Raw genomic sequence first — 27,184 nt, 5'->3', positions numbered from 1 at the left:
TGTGGCTTGGCTTTAGACAGGCACTTGGTTTCATGTGCCCCTTGGGAGTGTCTTTCTCCTGGGTGTGAGCTACTCATCACCCGAGGGAAATACTAATCTTTGTTCAACCAACAAACCATAAAGTCTGGCAGTCCTTTCTCTGTTGGATTATTTAATACCAACCCTTCGAAAGAGAAGTGCTGGCTGAGCTAGTGAGAAAGTGGGTAGTTGTCCAAGACCAGGGGACTTGTTTGGGGCTGACCCCTGGACCTGCTCTTTTCAGGGCTATTTGCTCCTTCATTCCCATCTGGCCATGGGGCCCATTGGTAATGCCTTTAGAAAATTGGATAAAACAGGGGCTGGGAGAAGAACCTATAGATTTTGGCCTCTGGTGCTCGGAAGATATACAGAAGGGCAAATGTGTGCTCTCTTTCAGTTCAAGGACCACTAAGGACTTTCTCCGCACAAAGAGCAAATCTAGAGCAGGAGGACATAGGACACAGGTTTCCTTAAACAAAGGGTACTAGGAAAACTTGAGACAGTGGAACAAAAGGAGGAACTCCAGAGGACAGGAGCCCATTTGTAGCTCTGTTCAGAGACCCAGAGAGATAATGGTCTGTCAGGACTGGAGGGAAATGAGTGAAGAAGAAACAAAGTAATGGAAGCCAAGATTCAAGAAAAGCCAATACTGGGAAATAAAGGATTCTCAGAGCTCTGAAGACAGATTCAGCATCAGAACTGTGTGAATGTGATTTAGTTTCATGAAAATGTGGCGACAGAATGTGAGGGGAAGAGAGAAGTGTGTTGGGAGGAGGGGAATGTGAAGGGAAAGAAATCTGTATCTCTAATGATAAAAAGTCAAAAAATAGCATTTGAAAGAAAAATAAATCAGAAAAGTAAAAATAGAGTGAACGATTGGAAATGTATTAAGATAGGTCTTAGGAAAAAAAGGAACTAGCTTAGAGCACTGAAATTTCTGAGAAAAGTCCTCAGAGCTGAAAAGGAACTTTAGGGGTGGAGAGATAACATGAAGATAGGGCTTTTACCTTGCATACAGAAGGATGGTGGCTCGAATCCTGGCATCCCAAATGGTCCCCTGAGCCTGCTAGGAGCAATTTCTGAGCGTAGAGCCAGGAGTAACCCCTGAGTGCTGCTGGGTATGACCCAAAAACCAAAAAAAGATAAGGAACTTTAATGGGACTTAAAAATCTATGTACTATATTATAGCAGAAAATTGTAATGTAGTCCTTGATTTTTATGTATTTCGAGGCCTTGATCACACTTGGTGGTTTTCAAGGTGTTGTGCAAATGGTGAAGATCAAAGTTGGGGCTTAGCAAACCACACTCCACTCATTCAGCCTCATTACTTCTCACTCCTCATAGCATTTGTTTAAGCCCACAAATATCACAACATTTTCTCATCACTGTTAAAACCTATTGCAAGTGATTGCCAATGCACTTTAAAATTTATTGCCTCTGATATTGATAAATATCCTTAGGTTTGCATTTGTTTTTAGGGACTTACCTAGTAATTCTTTTTTTTTTTTTTTTTTTTTTTTGGTTTTTGGGCCACACCCAGTAACGCTCAGGGGTTACTCCTGGCTATGTGCTCAGAAGTTGCTCCTGGCTTGGGGGACCATATGGGACACCGGGGGATCGAACCGTGGTCCGTCCAAGGCTAGCGCAGGCAAGGCAGGCACCTTACCTTTAGCGCCACCGCCCGGCCCTAGTAATTCTTAAGGGGGTGGGACTGTGTGGTGCCAGGGTTTGAACCCAGGGCTCCCCCAACTAATGAGGTTTGATTTCTTTGAGAACAGACTCATGGATCCCAACTGAATTCACTTATTCACTTGAGTTTTGTTGGTCTGTCTGTGTGGCCCTCCCTTCTCTACTGTGCTTCCACTGGTCAGAAAGAAAATAGAGAAAGACACAGATGAAGGGCAGATCAGTGAGGAAATGGCCTGGGGAGCAGCCAGGGGGCCACACTGCTCCCAGGAGTTTGGGTTCAGTGGCACCACACACTGTATTTGACTTGGGGGTGTCAGACTCAGGCTTTGTCTCCCAGACAAGGCCACAGGGAAGCAGCAGGTGATACTCTTAGTTTTGATGCACTTCCACCTTCTTCACTTGGAGGTAAATCATCTTCTCTCTGCTTTTTATTGATCTGTAACAACAAAAATCAAGAGAGGAGAAAAAAAATATAAGGAGACTAAAAACCCAACTCTAGTCGGCACTCAAGAAATGGTACAGATAAAGATGCACTGCATCTGGTAATTGGTGATTTTCAACCAGAATTCTTTCTTTCTTTCTTTTTTTTTTATATGAAAGTAAGATTACTAATCTTTTAAAAAATAAGTTTAAAAAATTTAAATTTCTCATCAGATATACAAAGACTTTCACCAATCTGAATATAAAAAGAGATTTTCCTACATTTCCACCATGCTTCTTGCGATTTTTTTTTTTTTTGTGGTTTTAGATCTTGGGTTTGAATAGATCTCACCCATGGTGTAAGATACAGATTCAATCACATCTTGTTTTTTTTTTTTTTTCCTCTTATTTTTGTTTAGTTGTGTGCATGTGTTTGTGGGAGAAATGGGGAAGGTTTAAGCCATATCCAGCAGCCTTGGAGGCTACTCCTGGCTCTGTGTTTAGGAGTGAGCTCTGGTCATGCTCCAAGGAACCTATGGGGTGCCTGGGAATAGATCAGAGACACTAATGAAGAAGACACATGCAAGGCATGTGCCTTCCCTCCTATACTCTCTCTGGGGCATCTCAGTCTCATTTTTCTATACAACTAGGCCCAATCATTCTTTTACATATTCTGGAATGAGCACGTAGGTGACCCAGCTTCTTACCTCTGCATATTTTCAGCTTCCTCAATGGTCTCTGGCAAAGTTTTCCCTTTGGTTTCTGGGAGCAACAGCACAAGCCCCCCAGCAACCAGGCCAATCACAGCTAAAACCAAACAAAGGCCAATCATTTCCAATAAAGACAAGTCAGCTCTATAATTAGAAACATCCCTTCTTTTGTGAAAAAAAAAAAAAAGTCTTGGATTTTTTTTGTGGGGGTTATTTTCCGATACTTACAGATTCCTTTGCCCTCTCTGCCCCATTTTCCATCATAAATATTATGTCAATTTCAAACTCGGTAGGATTACAATTCCTTATAGGGCCATGGAACACTATGCATTTGGAATCAAGGTTATTCTAGGCTAGAGGCCATGGCCACAATAGTAAGTTGCTTTTTTAGAAAATAGTGCTGAGGGGAAAAAAAAATCCATTCTGAGGAGCATGCAGCTTCCAGCATCAGTTCTTAGTAAGGAAAATGAGTCAGAAAGTTGGATCTGGATTATTACTAGCAAGTCCAAGTAACAAAGCATGCATTACTGCAAAGAGGAACAATGAAGTATAGCCAGGCATTTCAGGTGCTGGACAAGCTCCCTTTTTCTTGATCTCTAGTTTAAATTGATTTGCATATATTTAGGAGAGGAGAGATAATAGGAACATAACATTATGTTTTTATTTCTTTAAAGTTCTGGGACCTTTGTTTTTGGGCTACACTCAGCAATGCTCAGGGATTAATCCTGGCTCTGAGCTCAGGTATCACTCCTGGTGGGCTTGGGGGACCATATAGTGCTGGGGATTTAAACCTGGGTTGGCTGTGTGCAAGGCAAACACTCTACTTGCTGTACTATTGCTCTACTCCCAAGTTTTGGAATTTTAAAGGACCCTTTTATTTTTTTCTAGAACAGAACAGAGAAAGAGGGGGGTGTAGTTTCTTTTTTAGTTTTAGGCTTACAAAAAAGCACACATGGGACTTCAATGTAGCCCTGTAATAGAGGGCAGAAGCCTGGTGTCTAATGATTCTCCCAGCTGACTTCCCGCTTGCTGATCTTGGAGTTCCCTCCAACTTCTGCCATTTTCTGATGATCTGGATTCCTCCATGTGATGAAGGGGTGCTCCTGTTATGAAGCTGAAAGGGATTCACCTGAAACAGTCTCCCAGCACCTCTCCAAACCTTGTGAGAGTTCCTGGGTGGCACCTCATACAAATCAGAACCTCAGACTAGGGACTTTGATTCTGCAAAGTGGGTGAGTTGTGGGTTGGCCTCGAAGAGAATTAACATCTATTTAGTACTTTACATCTGCAGAGAAGGGCCAGCACCTAGTAGATGTCTGAGCTAATGTTCCCATGCTCTTTCAAAAAAAATTCCCCTCCACTCCCCCACCCCCAGCCTGTCATTTGTTCCTTCTAGACATACAGATAATGATGCTTTGGGCCATTTCAAGACCATATTCAACACAGCACTAGTGACCAAAAAAGCAAGAGCCTGAGGGTAAAATGTGAACTTGTCTTCCTGCAAAATTCAGGCTGAGCTCTGGGGAGGGAAGAAGGTGAAACCCACTTGAGAGAAGTGCTTGGCTGTCTTTGCATTTCCTTTTCAGCTAAAATTCACCTGCTCTCCATGGGAGGGTCAGCAGTGATGGGCCTGCTGGCCTTAATCTGATGGCCTGTGGACTAAGCTCAGCTAAATGGTCCTCAGACCTTGGTGAGTACCTATTCCTCCTCCAGAAACACCACCTTGATCCCTGGACCACACACTGACCACTTATGGGAAAAGCTAAAAAAGCATCTTCCAAGTGCCCCTGGATGGTGCTTCCCCGAGAGGTCAGTGTTGGGAAAGGGGGAATTGGGCCCACACAGGTTCACCAGGATTAAATCAGGCTTGCTGAAGATCAGGTGCCTGGCATCCATGACATGGGCCACTTTGTTGTCATTAATTCCTCAGCCCTGTTTTTTTATTTGGGGGGGGGTCACACCCAGCAACACTCAAGGGTTACTTCTGGCTCTGTGCTCAGAAATTGCTCCTGGCAGGCTTGGGGGACCATATGGGATACTGGGATTCAAACCACCGTTTGCAACACTCTACCTCCATGCTATCTCTCTGCACGCCCCCTCCGGCCCTGTTTAGGGCGAATTTTCTCCCCCACTTGGGACTTAGCTAGCACATGGACCACAGTGGAAACTTCCTCCTGACAGCTCCCAAGAAAGGAGAGGACAGCAGAGAGTACATGGGAGGTCACACAAGGCAGCAGGACACATTACATGTTGGGCAGGTTTTGGGGGGATTATGGGGACTCCATTCTTGTCTGGGCTATGGCACCTGAGTGCTCTGTGCTATGACCCATCTAGGCATTCTTGTTAGCTGGAAGGAATGGCTAAGCATGGGTTCCTGTCTTTATTGTTCTCATCTTCTGTGCTGTGGCCCAGAAATCCCACTGCCAGGGCCCTGGTGGTGTGATGGGTACCCACCATTACACCTGTATTGATGCACTGACTTCATTATGGCTGGCTTCTTTGGGGGATTGAAATATTCCTAGGCAAAACCGAAACTGCCTTTCTTATCAGTAATGAAATAGAAATTTTTACAATTTTCCTCATCTGCACTTTGAGGATGGAGGGTCAGGTCACTAAGAGGCCCAAGGAGTGAGAATGTGTGTGTGCGCGTATGTGTGTGTGTGTATGTGTGTGTGTGTGTGTGTGTGTGTGTGTGTGTGTGTGTGTGAACTTAAGGTCTTCTTTAGGGGAGACTCAATCTCATCTTACTCGTTTTTGAACACAGACCCTGAAAGGGCAAGCTCTAAAGCCTTAACCCTTGAGTGTCAGTGGCTGCCAGCAGCACTAGTCTTGCCACAGCCACTGTACTAATTACAGGCCAGACTCAGCAATTGTTTTGTGGCATGATACCTACTCAGAAGAACAAGGAAAAGTAGAAAAACTCTAGGAAGATCAGTTTTACTTGAGACAACTTGGAGGGTTACTTACCAAAAATCACCAGCGGAAGTTCCTGCCAGACATCAGTGAGCCGATAGACCAGGAATGGTGTGATGATTCCCCCAATGTCGCACATGGAGGAGCAGACGAGGACCCCGAGATTCCTGAAGGCAGGGAATTGACTGAGTTCTGATCTCAGCATTTCTCCAATGAATAGCAGGTCATGAGTATATTGGGGAGCTACAGTCTGTGCCTAAGTCTGTGCTAAGGAATCTTTCTGCTCTGTATGTTCATTCAGACATGGTGGTATTTCATCTATGAAATTTCTTTACAAATTATTTGTTATGTTTTTGCTGTTTATTTTTAATTTTGTTTTGTTTTGTTTTATAGTTTTTTGTTTGTTTCTGGGACACACCCAGTGCTGTTCAGGGGTTACTTTTGGCTTTGCATTCAGAAATTACTCCTGGCAGGCTCAGGGACTATATGAAATAATGGGGATTGATCCTGGGTTGGTCATGTGCAAGGTAAATGCCCTACCCACTGTGCTATTGATCCAGCCCCTATTCTTAGGAAGGGGGAGACTTTCAGTTCTATACTCATCACCATGCTTAATACAGCTGCTGAGATTCTGCCTCTGTGTGTGTGTGTGTGTGTGTGTGTGTGTGTGTGTGTGTGTGTGTATTTTCTAGCCCCCACCTGTCTATGGTCATGTATGGCCCTATCTTTTGGTTCACTGCCTTCTTTTTCTGTAGGTCAGCATAGTCTGGGAATTTAGGTGGAGATAAATAGGAAGGTACAGAGCCCTGGTCTGGGATCTCTGCTGCCAGCCAATAAGCAAACATCCCAACCATCTTCTTTTTATTAATTTTTAGATTTTGGGGACATAGCTAGCAATGCTCAGAGGTTGCTCCTGGCTCTGAACTCAGGGATTATGCCTAGCAATGCTTGGGAATGCAGGAATGCAGGAATCAAACCCAACTTGGCCATGTGCAAGACAAACACATTACCTGCTGGACTATCTCTCCAGCCCCTGACCACCTTCTTTTATGTATTACTATTATTATTATTATTATTATTGTACCAGAGGTTGAATCCAAGGACACAAGGCAAATGATCCTTCATTGGACTATAGCCCAAGTTTCCAAACACCTTTACCCACCTGATGAATGTGGGATACAGCTCAGCATTGACTAGACAGACCATCTCATAGGCCATGGTGATCCCCATTCTTCCCAAGCACACCACCAGAACTTTCAGCCACTGCAGGTCTGAGGAAAACACAAAGGCACATACACATGTACACACACAGAGCACCATAGCACATAATCCCTGGTTTTAATACCTTCCTTGGGGAGTTTTCAAGGAGAAAGTCCACAATTAAAATGATGAACATGTTTCTTTTCTAGTCTCAGTACAACTGAACCAAAGGGGCCACATGCTGGTTTGTTTTCACTTTATTTATTTATGTTTTTAGCACTAGCTATGTTTAGAGATGAGGATACTCCCAGATATGGGCTCTAGGGACCCTCCATGATGCTAATCCTCATGAGATTCAGAGAACTCTGTGCAGTGCTGGGGATAAAACTGGTATCATCTGTATATAAAGCATGCACTATAAATGGCCTGCTTTTGCTTTAGATGCAATTTTCAGACCCACTTAACTTTACATCTCAGTCATAAATGGCAGCAAACAGGGCCACCTTTAGTTGACAAAGATCATCCCAAAGAAGCACCAACAGGGGGCCTTTTTCTTCAAAGCTGCTAATGAAGGAAGGACACAAGCCAAAACATAAGTGAAAAGTTGCCTGCCACTCAGACTTTTGCTTCCCTCATTGATAAAATATTTTAAAAGGAAAGAAGAGAATAGAACTTGTTCATTGGTGGCATTTACTTAAGTTTTCTCATGATAATGAAGGGAGGTCATTAAAAGATATCTGGGAGATGTTCTGGAATAACTAACGCCAAAGCCCATGTATATAGGGCAGCCTGAAGACCTGTATCATAGGTCCTCGAGTTGTTTTTGTTGATTGGCTGAGATTATATTCCATCAGGCTGCCACTGGATGAGATGCTATGCTGTCAGGTTACCAGTTGTTAAGACTATTTCTTCAGGCTGCTATTGGTGTGATTCTCTTTCTTTAGCTACTTTTTATGGTTCCATTCTACTGGGAAATCTTTGAGTATAATTTTTCTTTAAGGTAAAAAATACACAGGAATTTTATCTTGAAATGTCCCAGATATGAAGTTCATTCTTTCCAAATAGTTCTGGATACTATAGTGCTTGGCCCCTATCCAAGGATCATCACATTCCTTCTTCTCAGGAACTTGGAAAAAATATGCTTGATTGAATACTTACCATCAGGGATAAAAACTGAGGCCAGACATGCTGCCCCAGCCACTATGTTTGAAGCAGCCCATGGATACCGGCGACCGATGCGGTCAATGGTGAAGATAATGATGAATGCAGAGGGAAATTCAACCAGTGCAGAGTAGAAGAAATCCATGTAGATGTCGCTTCCTGCAAGGCCCATGTGCATGATGAGTCCCTGATAGAGAACAGCACTTGTGAACCTGAGCAAAGAGAAGAGGTCAGGTCAAGTCGAGAACCAAAGATAAGTCATCAGAAGGAGAAGTTTCTGGAGAAACCAAAAGTAGAAGTAAGTCACTCCTCTCTGTCACTGGTTTTTGATATGCTATGCACGCCAGTGTTTTTGAACTACCTGATTCTTTGGGTAATAAGTTGTGAGCTCAACACCAGGATGAGGGTAGACATTTGAATAGAGTTCCTTGGTCAAATGGAAACAGAAGAGATCATGTCTTCTAGAGAAATTTACCAAGTCGTGTTGTATCAGGCAATCTATGGCTCATACTTTGACCTTCTAATACAGTTGGGTTCAGAAGGGTTGATTGTTTATTAAGCAATAATGAAGAAAAACAGGAGACCAGTTTGAGCTCAGAATTCCCCCAGTGGACACATTCCCTTTTCTCAGTCATTTATCTTTACCATGGTATGTATGCACTACAATTTGACAATATTGACTAAAGGCCCTCCATCTATAAAGGAAAGGATGAGGTTAATGGTCAAGATTCATGCGAATTCAGAGAGGAAAGAGACTAAAATTAAATGTCAGTGTGGCCATTTCCATGTAGGGTTGTTCCTGATGAGTTCTGCTCATGTCAGCAATTGTAAATCTTTGGCTGTTGTGGACCGTCCTGATGCACTTGGAAAAGGGGATTGCACCATGAGAAGGTTGGTGCAAAGCAGACAGCTCACAGCCTGCAGTTAGGGATCAAGAGTGAAACATAATTCTACTAGATTCTTTTATTCAAAAAGTAGTTTTTTCCTGCAGGTAGAAAAAGGACAAAAGGGTCAATTAGGAGATGTTGACTCTCATCATGATTAATTTGTACTCATAGATCTCAGCTTGGGAGATCTATGTCTATGTCAATATCTATATCTATATCTTGAAGAATTGAGGAAACAGGGGGTTCCTGAGTCTTTTCATTTAGTCAGTATCACTGGAGGAGTGTGGGTTGTATGACCCTGTCTCAGACCTTCTAGGAGATTCTCAGGTATGCCAAGATGAAACAGAAACTGATTCTTTCGCACTGAGCTAGAAGCGAACTTGCTGGAAATTCATAAAAACAATGATCTTGTCGGAAAGATAGCACAGCGGTAAGGCATTTGCCTTGCATGCAGAAGAACAGTGGTTTAAATCCCGGCATCCCATATGGTCTCCAGAGCCTGCTGGGGGTGATTTCTGAGAGTAGAGCCAGGAATAGCCCCTGAGCACTGCTGGGTGTGACCCAAAATCCAAAAACCAAAACCAAAACAAAAGAAACAAAGAAACAAAAAAACCAATGATCTTCTGTAAATCTTTTTGAAACCCTGGCTCAGAATAGCCCAATGTGCACATGGGACTCTCTCTGTAAGTAACTAACATTTTGGGTGAGTCTTTCCCAATGCCCTTGGTGCCCAGAAATCATTTACAAAACTCATACTTCCTGACTTTTCTGGGTCCAGGGTCCCTTGCACACCAAGATTTTGATGGTGATCTTGTGTCTAGTATGGCCACACAGTCTGGGTCACCATGACCACTCATCCCCCTCCATCTTTCAAAGTCTTTCAGGAGTCAGTACATTCAACTAAACTCAGGATGCTGGGGAACCAGTATTACCTCCCACCCCCACCGAATTGGGCTTGTTGGTTTCTCCCAGACTTGATATTGTTTGTGTGCACGGATACTTAGGTTCATATTGGCTGCTCATGTTACAGAATTGATGAAATGGAATCCCCCTTCCCTAAAAGAAATTATGGAAATTCCACCCCCAGTCCAACAAACTGGAACCCATCAAGTCTCACTACTACTGGGCTGTCCACAGGGATTGTGGTGAGGAGCACAGGGAAGTTTCTTACCAGTTGTACATCAAGATCAAAGTGTGCTTCCGTATCTGGGGGGTCCTGACCAAGTCCAAGAAGGAAGGATTCAACTTCCCACCAATGTCCTCATCGGGCTTGAGGTTCTAGGGTGAGAAATAGCTGTGAGGGCATCTTCGAACAGTTCATGATGTCCTGGGGTCCTGCTGGGCTTCCTACACTCTTTTACTTATGGGGGCTGGCACTGTGCTCTTGATTCAGTCCAGTTTGTCACATATATTTACCCATTTTATTTGGTTTAATTTTTTTGGCCTCACTCAATCATGCTCGGGGCTTACTCCTGGCTTCTGTATTCAGGGATTATTTCTGGTGAGCTCAGGGGACCCTGTGGGGTACTAAAAATCAAACCTGAGGGGCCGGGTGCTATCCTAGGATGGAACAGGGTTTGATCCCCCCGGCGTCCCATATGGTTCCCCCCAAGCCAGAGGCGATTTCTGAGCACATAGCCAGGAATAATCCCTGAGTGTCAAATGGGTGTGACCCAAACCTCCCCCCCCAAATCAAATCCGAGTTGACAGTGTCCAAGGCAAATGACCAACATACTGTACTATTGTTCTGGCCCCTTGCTAATTTTAATCTCCCAAGCTTTATAGGGTTCTGAGTGTTTACCCCATGGCACAGAAGAGGAAGGGGAAGGTAGGACTTCAGAGAAAGAAGGCATACCAGGCATTCAAAGAGCTTTCCAGGTGGCACAGCCCAGTGGGTGAAATCAAGACATGCTCAGGAAGATAATGTGGATGTCCATAGAGGTTGTGCCACTACTTCTTTTTCGTTTGTTTTGTTTAGTTTTTGGGCCACACCAAGGATGATGCCTTGGCTCAAGTGCTTTGCACTCTACACATGTCTTTGAGAGGATGAGCCATGAGAACCATCAATGGAGAAGCATGTGCCTTCCTGTGTCTGCAATATGGCAAGGTAGGATCTCCCAGCCCCTACTGAGCATCTCCAGATCATTACATCCTTGTAGGGAGCTATAGAGCCTAGCTAACTCCTGATTCTGTCGAACAGTTTTTGCATTTCCGGTCCCTGTCAGGGGAAACAGCCAAGTTCAAGTTCATGAGGTGCAAGAAGGCAGATAATGACCTCTGAGGTATGGGCCCTTCTGCACCTATTTGATCCCCAAACTAGGACATTGCTTCAGGCATGGGGAGGGAGAACAATATTTCCTTCAAATACTTCAACATCAAAGAAGGGGCCAATGTTGGCCAAACTGGGGTCCTCCCCTGTTCCCTGGGAATGCCTCTTCCTTGTGGCACGTGTGGATGCCGAGGTCCCAGGAATGATGCCCAGACCAGGCACAGCCTATGGGCATAGAGAACCTTTACTGTTGGACTGTGAAGTGCTGAAGTGGGCTTCAGGGCTTGGCACAGGCCTCACTCCTGTCCATCACCTGAACTCTCTCCCTGTCCTTCCTCTTTTGGCTCTGAAGGGTTTGGGGGATCTTAGTATTAAGTTATCCTGTTGTGTGGGGGTACATAGGGGTTCATACCAGTTATTGCACCATAAACACCCTCTGCCCTGTGGAGAACCTTTCTGTGTCCCCCTTATTGAGAAGCTAAAGTGTACCTCTAGAATCCCCTTTTAGGGCTCACCTGCAGAGAAGCGGGCAGGGGCTTTCTGTTTTTCTTCGCCACATACTTGATGACCTTCAGGGCTTGATCAGTTTTGTTTTGGGATATCAGCCATCTGGGGGACTCAGGGATGCACCTGGTAAGGGAAGAGCCAGGTATGATGCTGGGGGGGGGCATGTCCACCTCCTCCCATAATAATCCAATTTCTGTGCACCCCTAAGCTAAGTTCAGTTGGGTCTAGAAAGCAAATGCAGCTGTTCCCAGGGAGGGGATATGTGGCCCCCTCTCTCCCAAAGAGAACCTCCCGGGAAGTGAAGGGATGCTTCATTCAGAGCCCAGAAAGAGGAGGGACCCCTTATTCAGAGTTCTACTAGACAGGAAGTGATGTGGGTGGGGTAGCTAACTCTGGGTTTGAGACTCCAGGGAAGCACAGTTCCAAGCTCCTGGTTGGGCAAGGGGTGGTAGCAATGGAGGGGGGTATGGAAAGGGGTGTCTGCAGAGTGGGGATGTGAAAGGGAGGGTTAGGATGGGATTGAGGTTGACACTGTGGGGAGCCAGAGCTGGGCACCATGGACTGAGCTGGCAGTATATGCAGTATATGCAGACCCTGTGTATCCTTGAGCAGGACATGAGTCACATGGAGCCGGTCCAGAGTGGAAGTGGGAGACACTATAGCACCCCTCAAAATAGCTTTCTGTGATGAGTGAGGGGAGAAGCAGGCTGCTCTGGGGAGACTATATTTGGGGATGGGCCAAAGGGCCATGTGCCCTTTCCTGGACCAAGTACCACTTACCAGTAGTAGAGCAGAAAGCAGAGGTTGGGCAGGGTCACAGTGAACTGCAGCCACCTCCAATTGGGAATCAGGTAGGCCACCCCAGTCAGCACCAGGAGCCCCACGGTAAAGGCCACTTGGTAAAAAATCCCCACTGTTCTGCGGTAGCTCAGCCCAACAAACTCTGTAACTGTAGGGAGAGTCTCATAGTTAGCACAGATTGTTGTCCACTACAGGGAAAGCAGAATGCAGATGGCAGACATATCTCCCCAATGTGAAAATTCTTTCTTAAAGATTCTAAATGGTCCTCGAGGTGTATTTTGTTATTGTTATGGCTGCTATGCTATTTAATATAAAAATCTTATGAGCAGCTGGAGTGATAGTACAGTTAAAGGGCATTTGCCTTGCATCCCCAGCATCTTATATGGTCCCCCAAGCACCACCAAGAATGATTCCTGAGTGTAGAGCCAGGAATAACCCCTGAGCACTGCCAGGTATGACCCAGAAACTAAAACCAAACTAAACCAAAGCAAAAATCTTATGGTCCCACATTAGACAGTGGTTAAGGCCTGCCCACAGGGACCAGACGGTTTAAAAAAAAAATGTCAAGGGCAACAGTAATAGTTCAGTGGGTAAGGTATTTGCCTTGCACACATTCCATTGAGTCCCTTGAGAACAACAGTTGTGATTCCTGAGCACAGAGGCAGGGGTAACCCTGAGCACCACCATCCTGAGCACCCAAAACAAAGCAAAACAGAACAAAAAATAGATTATCAGGGACAGATGGGATTGTATTTTAGATATAAAACTCATTTTGTTCTAGAGCTGTGAGAAAATGATTATTTAAGAGTTGGCATCATGAGTCAAATGTTGAATTTAGTCTGGGGATGGTTTTTAATAGATCTTATACTCAAACACAAGCTCAATTTTTCCTGGCAGCCCTGTGCATCCTTTGAATGGCTTGGAAGACTAGCCAGGATTGGCTTGAAGGAACTGATTTCTAAGTTTTCAGAAATTCTGCTAGCTGGTTGTTAAACCCATTGGCATTTTTTAAGAGACGGCTTAGGGGAGGATTTGAGCTATACCCCTAGAGTGCTTAGAAGGTACTCCTGGTTCTTTGTTGGTGATGCTTGACAGGCCATATGTAGTGCCAGGGACAGAATGAGGATTAACTCTGCAAGGCAAGTGCCTTAACCCCTGTGCTATCTCTTCGACATAATCCAGTGATTTCTTCTCTTTTTTTAAAAAAATTTTTTGGTAGGGCACACACCTGGCCATGATCAGTTCAGGGGTTACTCCTGGCTCTGCATTCAGGAATCACTGCTGGTAACTGGTAATTGGTACCAAATGGGAAGTTGGGGATGGATGTTAGGGCCTGGGCAAGGCAAGTGCCCTACCCACTGTGCTATCTTTTTTTTAAATACAAACAATTCCACAACATTTATTGTCATCTGGTAATAACATAAATGAAAACAATATGAACAAATGTTTTAAATCTCCTTTCCCAAAACACTGCAGCGCCTTCTCACAATTTCTCACTTCAGCCATCATTTCTAATTTGAGTCACTTTGGAGCAGAGTAATATTATCTCCTTTTAGCATGATCCGACCCAGCTGTTTCCTTGACTTTGCCTTTGAGTGAATCTCTTCTGCATGAGGTTCATATACTCATCAAAACCAATGATACAGCCCTCTATTCTCATGTTCACTTGTTCATAAAGCCACACCTGAATCCGAGATCTATTTTGCAAATATCTGAAGATGAGGTTGATCAGCTGCACCATCACCTTCTGCACCTTTTGGCCCTGGCTGCGGTACACCATGGTGAAAGCTCAGCAAAGGCCGTACAGGACCGCACGCTTAGCTCAGAAGCCACCTTACTGTGCTATCTTTATGCCCCCCCATTGATTTCTTTTTTATTTGCTTTTTGGGCCACATCCCGTGACTTTCAGGGGTTACTTCTGGCTGTGTTCAGAAATTGCTCCTGGCTCGGGGGACCATATGGGATGTCAGGGATTGAGCCAAGATCCATCCTGGATCAGTCATGTGCAAGGCAAACACCCCCCCCCCCCGATTTTTTTTTAAAGGCAGCTTGTGGGAGTGTATACAAGTTAAAAATCATAAATCACATAAAACAGGGCTCTTTCTTTCCCAAGACATCATTTCTCTTTAGCATATGGCAAACATGGTAGCATGAACCATTTTGAACCATTCTGTGCCATGACTACCTGTGACGGAAGCATGAGGACATGCTACCTGCCCCATTTAGAGGACACTGACTCTCACATTCAAGCACAGTAGAGGGATAGTCTACCTATTCCCACACTGGAGTGTTTTTGATGGGAGGTTTTGAACCATACCTGACAGTGCTCAAGAGATCATGGGTAGGTAGGTGGTCAGCACATGGTGTTAGGTTATTGAATTCATGCTGGCTACATGCAAGAGAAAAAATGCCCAACCTCTGTACCAGCTCTGTGGCCAGAGTGAAAGCATCTTGGTTTTTAGGGTTTGGTAGCTGTGTTAAAGATGATCACTCCACAGGGTTGGGTACCCGGCATCCCACAAGTTTTCCTGAGCCTGCCAGGAGTGCAGAGCCAGAAGTAACCTCTGAGTGCCACTGGGTGTGGTCTAAAAATGAAAGACCTCCTCAAAAGACCAGCTTTGGGGCTGGCGAGGTGGCGCTAGAGGTAAGGTATCTGCCTTGCAACTGCTAGCCAAGGAAGGACCACGGTTTGATCCCCTGGCGTCCCATATGGTCCCCCAAGCCAGGGACAATTTCTGAGCGCTTAGCCAGGAGTAACCCCTGAGCATCAAATGGGTGTGTCTCCAAAAGAGAAAAGAGCTGGAAGTTCCAGCTCACTTCAGGAAGCTCATCACAAAGAGTGATGAGTTTAGTTGGATAAATAACTACATTTTGAACTGTCCTAATAATGAGAATGTATGAGGGAAATTGAGAACCTGTTTAGAGTACAGGCGGGGGTCGGGTGGAGAGGAGGGAGACTTGGGACATTGGTGATGGGAATGTTGCACTGGTGATGGGTGGTGTTAAGAAAAAAAATATTGTTATTCAATAATGGAATACAATGTATATACAATATAAAAAAATTAAAAACCCTAGCTTATGAGTTTATGCTTGAAAAAAAAAAACAAATGGGTGTGTCTCGAAAAACCAAAAAAAAAAAAAAAAAAGACCAGCTTTATAAACAAAATAAAAATGCACAAACCAATTTTTTTTTTCTACAATGTTTCACAGTATTTCACAGTCCCTGCCTGTACAAACAGACATGTTTGTCTTTCTGAGCAGCCAGGTTCACGGACCGTCGACCAGGTTGGCAGGCAGCAGCCTGAGTAGACGGAAATAATTTTTGCAATTCTTGGATGCAGAGGGCAAAAGTCTTTCCACACTTCATACTGTGGTCAGTTGAGCTGACTTTCCTTCTCCTGGTCGCCCACGCTGGGCTACATACGACCACATGCCCCTCCTTACCACTGGGCCCTGGGGTTCTTACTGAGGATGTAGCCTATGAGCCAACTTGCTTTGCTGACCAGGCCCTGGATTAGGCGGAAGACAAGCATCCAAGTGTAGGTTGGGGCGACGGCCATAAGCAGCCCAGAAGCTGCATTGATGAGAATAGTGGCTAGGAGACAGAGTTGACGGCCAAACCTGCAGAGCCAGATGGAGAAGAATCTGGGTCAGGGCATGTACAGCTGAGGGGGAGAGGCTGAGGAACCAACAGGTGAAGGTCAAGAACCATGAGTTATGAAAATGCAGGAACACCTCCCCTCCCTGCACCACAGCCAAGTTTGAGCAGTCAGGGGTCTACATGAATGATGCTCAGGGTCACTTCTGGCTATGCACTCAGAAATCACTCCTGGCTTGGGGTACCATATGGGATGCTGGAGGTCGAACCTCGGTCCGTCCTGGGTCAGCTACATGCAAGATAAATTCCCTACCACTCTGCTATTGCTCCAGCCCAGGAGTGACTTCTGACCCTTGAGTGCCCTGATTTTCTGAGGGACTGGGCACTCCCACACTTTGGAACCTGAATCTTGGCAATAAGTGATTCTACCAGCTGCTCACTTCAGGGGTTTTTACTTTTGAAAACTCCAAATTCAGGATCCAGCATTTCTCCATTTTCAGTGCTGCCTTCAGAGAGGGTGGCATTTGTTAGTCTCCATAGAAATGGTCTTTGGTGTCATGCTGTATCCCCTTCCCAGAGCTGGCTGGTAGGGCTATTGACCTGGGCTTGGGATACATGATGTGTATTTGGGAAACATGGTGTTTATGGGCTTGGCGACTTGGAGATTGTCTTGGGGTAGCATGGAGGGATATAGGGAGTTTGGCTTTTATTGTTTTTAATTGGGGGAGTTTGGACACACTTGGTTGTGCTCAGGAGTAGTCATGGCTCTGTGCTCTGGAGTGGCTACCCTGATGCTTGGAGGATCATCTGTAATGCTAAGGATCCAAGGGGGGCTGGCCACATGTAAGGTGAGTGTCTAACTCCTTTATTGTCCTTGGCCCAGGCTTGGCTTTGCTTCTCACTGAGGTAGGAGATGGACCAACCCTTTGGCTCCCTTGTTACAGAAGATCTCAGACCCAGGTGACAAGAGGATGAAGAGAAAGATAACAAGAGACTGCATGGTACTTCCTGTTCCCAGCCCCCTTCTTCCTTCAATGTGCAAAGCTCATTCTTGGAGATGAATTGGGGCCCTGGACTTTCTCTCTCTCTCTCTCTCTCTCTCTCTCTCTCTCTCTCTCTCTCTCTCTCTCTCTCTCTCTCTCTCTCTCTCTCGGCCACATTCAGTGGTGTTCAGGGCTTACTCCTGGCTCTGCACTCTCAAGAACTGCTTTTAGAAGTGTTTGGGGGATTGAACTTGGGTCAGTCATCTGCAAGGCAAGTACCCTCCCTGCTGTCTTATTGCTCTGGCCTTATTGCTCTGGCCTGGGGCTCTAATTTTTCACATTTCCATCATGTCCTCTGGTTTTGTTCTAAAAGATGCTCTCACCAGTTGTTAAAGACCCTTTAAGTAATTCTTCCTAAAGAGCAAGCCTTGAGGACACCTTGGTCCACAGGCTGAGCACGTCCTCATTGTCTTCATCACTAATGCTTCAGTGAAAAGAAGGGCAGGATATCCGACTCCCCAAACTGCATTAGTGACTGTTCAGTCCTAGTCCATGTCACAGACATGCTGAGGATATTGGGGCAACTTCATGCTCTACACCAGAAACAGCTTTGCCCTGCACATGTACCAATAGTTGATGGGCTAGAACAGGGCACAGTGAGATGGACTCAGCTCTCAAGCCCATGAGTCTAGGTCCTTTCTTCCTCTCCCTCAGGGCTTTCTAGCCAGAGCCCCACATCAGATCTAATGTCTATGTCATTGGACCTGTTTGTGAGACTGTTCAGACTCCTCTTATGCTTGGGGTTCCTGAGCATTTGCTCTGGAGGTGGCTAGGTCCCCAAAGCCATATCTCTGGACATGGACAAACTCTGTGTCAGCCCACAGGGCACCTGGTGCAGAAAATGCTTTGCAAACCCATAGCCATGTCACAGAAACACCAGGAACCCAGGGAGACGTCTGCTGCTCAGCTGTGAGAGCTCATCAGGGAGCAATGGTTAATGAAAACCAGAGATGGTGCTGGTAGGAGGTGGGCAAGGCCAAAGTTCTTCAGCTACTCGACTTGCAGAATATGATCAGGTACACACACACACACACACACACACACACACACACACACACACACACACACACGCACGCATGCATGGGCAGGGGTCTGAAATATAGCCTTGCATCTGGCTCTCAGCTGGATTCCACACACAGGAACATTCTGGAAGCTTTGCCTTCATTTCCAGGAGCCTTAGTCCCTTCTCTCGCAGATAAAGGACAACAATATTTCCAGAGACTATTTGGCTCTGAAAGGTCTGAACACCTAAGAATGTCAGGCAGCTCTGGTATGGGGGATGCTTGAGATGGGGGCCAACAAAGGGGAATTGTTCTGCTCTAGCTCTACCAGGAAACCCAGACAGGGCTGCTGGCTCCCACAACAATGTGTTAACGATGTGTTAATCAGTCACAGCCACTAGTAAACATGGAGCTGCAGGGATAGTGCAGTGCATTATGAAATGTGAGTGACTATTAAAATACAAAAAAAAAAAATCCCTCACCAAGGGACTAGTGACAATAGGGGAAAATATTAAAGACAAGGGTTTAAATATACAGAAGGGGCTTAGGCTGACTGTTCTTGCTGGGTCTGGCCACTCTGATTCTGAGTTTGTTCAAGGTGGGATGAGCTGTAATGACAATGTCTGTTTCTGGTCACCTCAGTGGTGCAGGGCTGAACTTCAGAGTAAAGACTGGGACTTGGTTGACTGACTTGGCTAACTCGGAGCTCAGACATGCCTCAGACCTGTCCTTTAGGAGGTTGTGGGGGCTGGAATAAACCGGAAAAGGATGCTTTTCAAACCGCCATTTCCTGTTTGCAAATCTGGCTCTCAGAAAGTGGAGCTGATCTGAGACAGTATTCTGAGTTAGACTTTCTCACCACATCCCCTTTCCCTGCTGCCATTGCCTTCTAAGGAATATCCTGCGCAGTCTGTGGGTCCTTATTTTAAAAATCCTCCAAAGAAGATTCCTTATTGAATCTTGGCTTAATGCTGCTGCTGTGATTTGTTTCTTGCCATCTGGCAGGTGCATTAACGGTGCTACACTTGGTCAAATGGCATCATATTATTATCATAAGAAATTTTCATAATAACACCCATTTCTATTGGCATTAGCAACACAGAAATGGGTCTCTGTAGGCTCTTATCCCTTTGCTCCAACTCTGAAAGCGACTCAGGAATAGGCTGGAAGCATGTAGAAGAGAGACAGGCCAAGGCAGGAGCCAAGGAAGCTGTCTCCTTGCACAGATTTCTACAATTATGCCAATAGGAAAGAGATTGCCAGCCAACCAATGAACCTTAGAGAGTGGAGTGAAAAAACAGCAGATGAAAACTGGGACACTTTTGGGAGGAAGGAAGCCAGGTCTATGCTCTTCTGAAGCCTTAGTAGCTGCACCCACAACCCACAATTGCCACCAGACCAGTGGTCCAACTTCACTGTTTTATCTTTTTTTGGTTTCCGGGTCACACCCAGTGGCACTTAGGGGTTACTTCTGGCTCTGTGCTCAGAAATCTCTCCTGGCAGACTCAGGGGACCAAATGGGATGCTGGGATTTGAACCACCATTTGTCCTGGGTTGGCTGCGTGCAAGACAAATGCCCTACCGCTATGCTATCTCTCTGGCTCCTTCACTGTTTTATCACTGATCTCTGCAGAGATGCCTAAGTGACCAAAACTCAAGGTATTCTTGTATTTGGGATGAAAATTCTGGGGGTCTTCTCTGAGTGAATGCAGGCATCCTCTCCACTGCTCTTTCAAATTTCTGGAAGTCCTAGTAGCTAATGGACATGCCCCACAGCCACTACCATGGAATCTTGGAACCCCTGGCTGCAACTCTGGATTATGCAGCCATATATGCAGCCATGTCCACTTCTACCTTTGTCAATACTGACACCCCATGAGGAAACATCAAATTGGATATTAAAGTAGCACAGAATACATCTAAGGTTAACAAAAAGCCTACAACACAATCATCAACTAGCAACAAACAGCTTAGTAAACCTTTAGTTAATGACACAATGACTACATTCTGAGATATAAAATTTTTCACAAATTTTCTTTTGCTGAGGCTTCCCCCCTCAATAATTCCAATACCACTTAGTTGTAAACAAGCAATATAAATTATTTTATGTCTGCCAAGAAAGAAAGCTTGGGGGTGGATGGGAATATGCAACAGTGATAGAAGGAATTTTACATCTGGGGTGGGATTACTTTTGGAACATGGAATGGCAGAAACAAATGTATGATGAAAAATAATGTAAACCATGGTTTTCAAATAAAAAAATAAAAGCAGAGATCTATGCACAGCAGTTTGGGGAAAGAGCAACGAGTCTCTATTTCTTCTGGGGAATTTCAACATCCAGAGTGTCAGGAGTAACACCCTGAGGTCATCAGAGAAGGTGGTTAATTGACTGGGCTTAGCCTTATCCATCAGGAATGTGTGTCCAGGACAAAGTTGAACTTCTCTCCTGCTCTTTGAGTGGGTTGGGAATAATTAACTCATTCCTCTCCCCTGAGCTGTGGCTCAGCTCCATCCAGTGAGTTCCTTTTGGTGAAGACAGGAATGGAGAGAGAGTTATGATGGGAAGATGCAGGGTAACTACTTATCAAGGGAATTGGTCTCTGGACCAGGTCCCAAGTGTCTCTCTCCTGACCCTAGAAAAGGTTTTCTTTCTTAAAACGGGCCACACCCGTTTGATGCTCAGGGGTTACTCCTGGCTAAGCGCTCAGAAATTGCCCCTGGCTTGGGGGGAACCATATGGGATGCCGGGGGATCGAACCGTGGTCCTTCCTTGGCTAGCGCTTGCAAGGCAGACACCTTACCTCCAGCGCCATCTCACTGGCCCCTAAAAAAATATTTTAATTGAATCATCATGAGATACACAATTACGAAGTTGTTCATGATTCAGTTTTAGTCATACAATGCACATCACAACACCTATCCATCCTCTAGTGCACATTTCTTACCACCAACGTCTCTAGCTACCTCCCACCTTCCCGACCCCCCACCTGCCTGCTTCTGCTGCAGACATGTTTCTTCTCTCTCTCTCTCTCTCTCTCTCTCTTCATTTTTAATTCTAGATACTGTGGTTTATAATATTGTTCCTGAAGGGGTATCATATATATCACTTTATCTCCTTTCAGCCCCCACTTCTTGTCCAGAGTAATCATTTCCAACTTTCACTGTCATATTGGTCAGAAAGGGGTTCCTTGCCCCTAGTTTCCATGAGGGCCATGGAAATGAAAATATAAGACATTGTTCCCTTCTTTCTCTCCTGAGTTTCCCTGTCACAAATCCAGGAAGAACCTCTGATGAACTCAAAAGAAGTATGGGTGTGGTTGGCCCCATTCCTGCCTCCGCTCACCTCTCACACTGCCTCAGTGGACTCAGTAGGGAAAGTACAAATGCCTTAGGACAGGGCAGGAGTGAATGGTTAAGCCATGTTACTAATCGTTAACACGTTAAGCCAATCAAATCTCATAGGTAAGAATATTCCATTCACATTTAATATTATACCCAAAGTCTCAGCTTTGCACTTAATCTTAGCCAAAGGCCAAGATGTGAGGCAGGTCTAGGGTCTGTCTAGGTCACAAATATAGTTAGGGAGGTCAGCAAACATGATGTGCTTTATAGGTAAGCTGCCTTGGGCAGAGAGACACATCATTAGAAGCACGACCTTACGAGGTGGCCAATGATCGCAGAGAGTAACACTGTCCAAAATGCTGAATTTGGGGCTGGGGAAATGACACAGGAATTAAGGTACTTTTCTTGCAAGTGGTTGACCCCTAATTTACCCTTGGCGATGCATATAGATACCTCAGCTCCACCAGGAATGATCCCTGAATTCAGAGCCAGAGTAAACCCTCAGCACCACCAGGTGTGGCCCCCAAACAGACCAAATGCTGAGCTTATGAGATGCTGAACACACTCAGAAACAGGTGGCATTGGCACTGATGGCTAAGCAATGGGGAGTGCTTGTCATGTCTAAAGCACATATGTGTGTCACATTTCCTCCTGAGAGATCAAAAGGTTGTTAAAGTGGCCGTGAGAAGGATATAGACTCACACATTCTTGGCCTCCAAGAGCCTGAAACTGTGGGTTAAGGAAGATGGGTTGATGACCAGACGCAGAGACAGCTGATGAGAAGGCAGGAAAGATCACAGTAGAAGCTGCAGACCAGATTAAACCAGATCAAACCAGCTCAAACCAGCTCAGACCAGATCAGACCAGCTCAGACCAGATCAGACAGGCTCACACTGACTTCTGGAGCATTTGTTCAATGTGCCAAGAAGGAGCCTTCTCTCTCTCTCTCTCTCTCTCTCTCTCTCTCTCTCTCTCTCTCTCTCTCTCTCTCTCTGTCTCTGTCTCTCTGTCTCTCTCTCTCTCTCTGTCTCTCTCTCTCTCCCTTTCCCCCCCCTCTCTCTCCAGGGAACAGACATATGGAGAGATGTGTGTGTGCGCGTGCTTTTGTGTGTGTGTGTGTGTGTGTGTGTGTGTGTGTGTTCAATTTTTCCCAAAGGGACAAAATTGCCCCTGAAGTTATGGAATGATCTGAGGGTTTTGTAGCTTTAGGAGCACTGGTAGTGGTGGTAGTGGGGAGCTTTCTGTTTGCTTGGTGGTTTCTGGGGTGTGGGGCCTGAGGTATATTTTTTTTTCCTGAAAAGGGGTTGTCAGGCAATTAAGTTGGGGAGCCTGTGGGGTAGAAAGATCCTGTTCTCCTTTAGCCAAGTGGCATCCAAGGATTTACATTGTGGTGTCCAGTTCTGGGATCCCACAGTCCCTCACCCCATCCATAGGAGGGGGGCAAGGAGGCCACTTGGCAGGTTGAAAGGTACCAGACGAGGTGTATATAAGTAATGAAGCCCAGGAGGGAGCTGAGGATTAGAAATTGGGGATTAGAAGGCAGATCTAACCCAGGCCCTCTTCTGCAGATGGTCACATTTTGGAAAGACAAATTTCTCCATATTAAAATGTCAGGCTTTGGAGCTGGGCCGGAGGTCAGGGATATTCCAAAAAGGGGGGAGGATATTATGTTCCACCTACCTGTCTGCTATGTAGCCAACAGCCACAGAACCAATAAAAAATCCTACATTCACAGCTGACTGAAAGAGGTCCAGCATCCAGGCATTGGTACACACAAGGTTAAACTGCAGCAGGCCCCAAGGTACATAGTCCAGGTGCAGGGGAGAAAGGAAAGAAAGTCCAGTTAGACCCAGGAGAGAAGGGAAAGAAAATCCAATTAGACCCAGCCCATTGAAAATTTCTTGCAATGAAGGGATGAGGCCTGTTGCTGTCTATCCATTGCTTGCTTCCTTCATTAACTGCTCACTGCACAGCTCAAGGGTCCCTATGCCTTTTGAGCTCCACCAGGCTGTGTTAGTTCTGAGCAGGGTTCAGGCTCTGCTACCTGCTGCCATCAGCATAACCCTGCTCCCCTGCCTCAGTGGAGGCTGCATCAGGGCTGGCAGCAGTGCTTTGGGTGTGTCCTTTAGAAACTAGCATCTCAGCTCTTCAGAGTTTCTGTGACTACCTGGTCATTTCTCCCTTTCTTATGTTAACACATAGATATCAACAGGCTTGTGGATGGGCTACAGCTGTGGTCCCTGCCCACCAAATAGTCTTTCCTCTGGAGTAAGTGCCATTCTGGAATAAATGCCATGAGGAGCTGTGCAGGGTGTCAGGCCCAAGTCATGAGCTGGCTCTACTCTGGGGCCTCCTTGCATGGTTTCTCTCTTTTCCGAGCTTCTGTTTCCTTGTCTCGCTGAAGAACTGAGAACGGGCATCTGTGAAGCCTCTTAAAGGAATATGGTACGGGGCCAGAGAGATAGTACAGTGGGGAAGACACTTGCCTTGTACATGGCTGACTTGACTTCAATTCCCAGCATCCTATATGGTCCCTCTGAACACTGTCAGGAGTGATTCCTGAGTGCAGAGCCAGGAGTAGCCCCTGAGCATCACTGGGTGTGACCAGTAAGGACACAGAAAATATTCAAAAGCAACAGAAATGGAGAATTGGGCTTTAATAGGATGTTTATCACTGTGGGGGGAGGACGTGGGGACAAGCTGGGGTGGGGGCACCTTTGGATAATAGTGGAGGGTAGCTGACACTCTGGTGGAGACTGTGGTGTGTTGGACTGTTTTATACATAAAACCCTGCCACTTTTTTTTTGGGGGGGGGGGTCACATCCAGCAATGCTCAGGGGTTACTCTTGGCTCTATGCTCAGAAATCGTTCCTGGCAGGTTCTGGGGACCATGTGGGATGCCAGGATTCGAACCACCGTCCATCTTGAATTGGCTGTGTGCAAGGCACATGACCTACAGTGTGCTATCTCTGTGGCCCTCAAACCCTGCCACTCTTTTTTTTGTTTGTTTGTTTGTTTTTGGGTCACACCCGGCAGCGCTCAGTGGTTACTCCTGGCTCTACGCTCAGAAATCGTGCCTGTCAGGCACAGGGGACCATATGGGATGTCGGGATTAACCAGCGTCCTTCTGCATGGAAGGAAAATGCCTTACCTTCATGCTATATTGCCAGACCCCATCCTGCCACTCAATATTGCAAATTATGGTGCTTAAAATAAAGTATTTAAAAAATAAATAAAATAAATACCCAAATCGGGCCAAAGCGATAGAGTATTTGCCTTGCATGCGGCTGACTCAGGACGGACCTGGGATTGTTCCCTGGCTTCCCATATGGTCCCCCTAGCCAGGAGCGATTTCTGAGCACATAGTCAGGAATAACCTCTGAGCGTCGCCGGGTATGGCCCCAAAACAATAAAACCACAAACAAAACACCCAAATCACGAAAGCCAAATGAATAGTTCTTTTTTTTTTTCCTTCCTTTTTTTGGTTTTTGGGCCACACCTGTTTGACGCTCAGGGGTTACTCCTGGCTATGCGCTCAGAAATCGCTCCTGGCTTGGGGGGACCATATGGGGTGCTGGGGGATCGAACTGCGGTCCGTCCTAAGCTAGCGCTTGCAAGGCAGATACCTTACCTCTAGCGCCACCTTCCCGGCCCCAAACGAATAGTTCTTGAGCAGACAGGTATTTTCCTAAGGACCCTTCAGCAAATGAAAGAGAAATGAACACACAGTGTCTACGGGCCAGAGCAATACAACAGTGGGGTAGGCACTTGCCTTGCACACAGCCAACATGGGTTCAATCTCCGACATTCCATATGGTCCCCTGAGCACTGCCAGGAGTGATTCCTGAGTGCAGAGCCAGGAGGAACCCTTGAACACCACTAGGTGTGACTCCCAAGCAAAAACAGAATAAGCTAAAAGAAAAAAGACACAACTGTCTGCTCTCACAAGAATTGGGGCTCCAGGTGTCTCCACATTCAGACCCCTGAATATGGGATCTGGCTTCCAGGACAGGAGGAGGCTTCCAGGTACCTCTTTGCAGCAATATTTCTGGGCTTCTCCCAAGCTCTTGCTGGTTCCCCCCACTAAAACTTGCATCAGCTAGAATCTTCTCATCAACATCCAGCTAAGCTTTCACTAACCCACTTAAGACTCCGGACAGGAAGGAGGCAGCCTGTTTACCTTGGAGATGAGGGTTTTTATAAGACTCTTGGCTTGCGCAAAGCATGCTTGGATCTCCCTAGCTCTCCTTTTACAGCAAACCTGCCTCCGTGGCCGCCTGCTTACACTCACCTCGGTGACGATGGACGAGCCAGGCGCGTCATACTCCCAGCCGTGCTCACAGGGCCCAAGTAGCAACTGGCTCTGGTTGGCGGCCAGGCCGGCCAGCGGGTCCACACAGCCCAGGTCGGTGCGGTTCCAGTCCACCAGGTAGCTGAGGCACTGGCTGGGGAAGGACTCCCCAGAGGGCCCCGGACCGGGCACCGTGAAGTTGAGCTCTTGGGCCCGACTCCACCCACAGTGGGCACTCAGCTCGGCCACCCCTGGACGCAGGCAGTGGTGGTCGGGGGTGAAGCCCAGGAAGACGATGCCCACATAGATGGGGGCGAAGGTGGCTGAGAAGAGAGCCAGGAGGATGAACGTCTGCTTCTGGAAGCGGTGGAACTCCCCCACGTGTTCCAGCACATCGTCCACGGTGGGCATGATTCCTGCAAGGCGCTGATCCTGGAAGCACGTCCCGGTGGAACAGAGAGTGTGGCTCTCTGTTGAATGGTTGTGCCAGCTAAGCAGAAAACTGGACCAAAAGTCACAGGGTGAGAACTGGCCCAGATGACTCTTGGGCTCGCTTCCCTAACTCCAATCCCAAGCACACCCCTCCAAAAGGGCCTGTGCACTCACGGCTCTTCTGAAACGCCCCAGGAGCAGGGATGTTGTGTTTGTAACATCACCCTTGGGGAGTCCGTCCGTGTGTCCCTGCCTCAGACCAGAGCCACAAACAATCTCTCCTCTGTGCGGAGCGTGGAGAAATCTGAGCGCCAGCCTGTATCATGGCTCTGTTAATCTTGCTCTATTAACCCGGCATACAGCAAAGCTGGGGAGGCTGGCATCTCACCCACACAGTCTACCCTTTCTCAAAGGTGCTCAGCAGAACACCTGGAGCTGGCTGCCCCGGTCAGGTGAATCACGATCTCAACTCACAGCCTGTCTTCATACAACAGGCAGATTCTAGCGGTGGTGGGTGTCAGGCACCTTTTTGCAAGTGCTCTCAGGCAACCCACTGGGAGACTTGTTTTCCCTCCCCAGGTCCCCAAATTTTGTTTTCCAACAAAAGCAAATCTGGCCTTCTTATCTCTCTACCGCACAGCATCTTTCCCTTGAACCATACGTGGGAGTGGGAAAGGATGAAAGGGTCGCCATGCAAGGCGGTCAAGAATAAATATAGCAAGAGCAGTTCATGCTGTTGGCTTTTTGTTCTAGAAGTTTCTGCGTGCAGCCGGGGGGCAGACAGATGTGAGGAAAGCCAACAGTGTTCTCCTTGACACACCGTAGGATCCTTCTGTTTTCTGTGCATGGATCCCCGTGATGATAAAAGAAATGGAACTAACTTGCTTTCTTTTTCCTCTAAG

The 27,184-nt window shown here is 46.3% G+C and overlaps 1 protein-coding gene and 1 pseudogene across 1 annotated transcript; both read right to left on the bottom strand.

The window, feature by feature from the left end:
* Positions 1-2,076: 2,076 nt before the first annotated feature.
* On the bottom strand, positions 2,077-26,261 carry SLC22A2 (solute carrier family 22 member 2). The gene is made up of 11 exons (XM_049765369.1): positions 25,851-26,261; positions 23,240-23,343; positions 16,042-16,196; positions 12,555-12,723; positions 11,783-11,897; positions 10,170-10,276; positions 8,109-8,323; positions 6,913-7,021; positions 5,805-5,917; positions 2,835-2,934; positions 2,077-2,143 (listed from the first exon to the last, which is right to left on the bottom strand). Exons 1-11 carry the CDS (start codon positions 26,259-26,261, stop codon positions 2,077-2,079), a joined length of 1,665 nt encoding a protein of 554 aa, XP_049621326.1.
* On the bottom strand, positions 13,944-14,377 carry LOC125996519 (small nuclear ribonucleoprotein E-like; annotated as a pseudogene).
* Positions 26,262-27,184: the final 923 nt, after the last annotated feature.

The sequence above is a fragment of the Suncus etruscus genome, chromosome 18 (assembly GCF_024139225.1).
Source record: "Suncus etruscus isolate mSunEtr1 chromosome 18, mSunEtr1.pri.cur, whole genome shotgun sequence".
NCBI classification, from domain to species: domain Eukaryota; kingdom Metazoa; phylum Chordata; class Mammalia; order Eulipotyphla; family Soricidae; genus Suncus; species Suncus etruscus.
The sequence above is the reverse complement of the archived record's forward strand: the minus strand, read 5'-3'. Positions and strand labels throughout refer to the sequence as shown.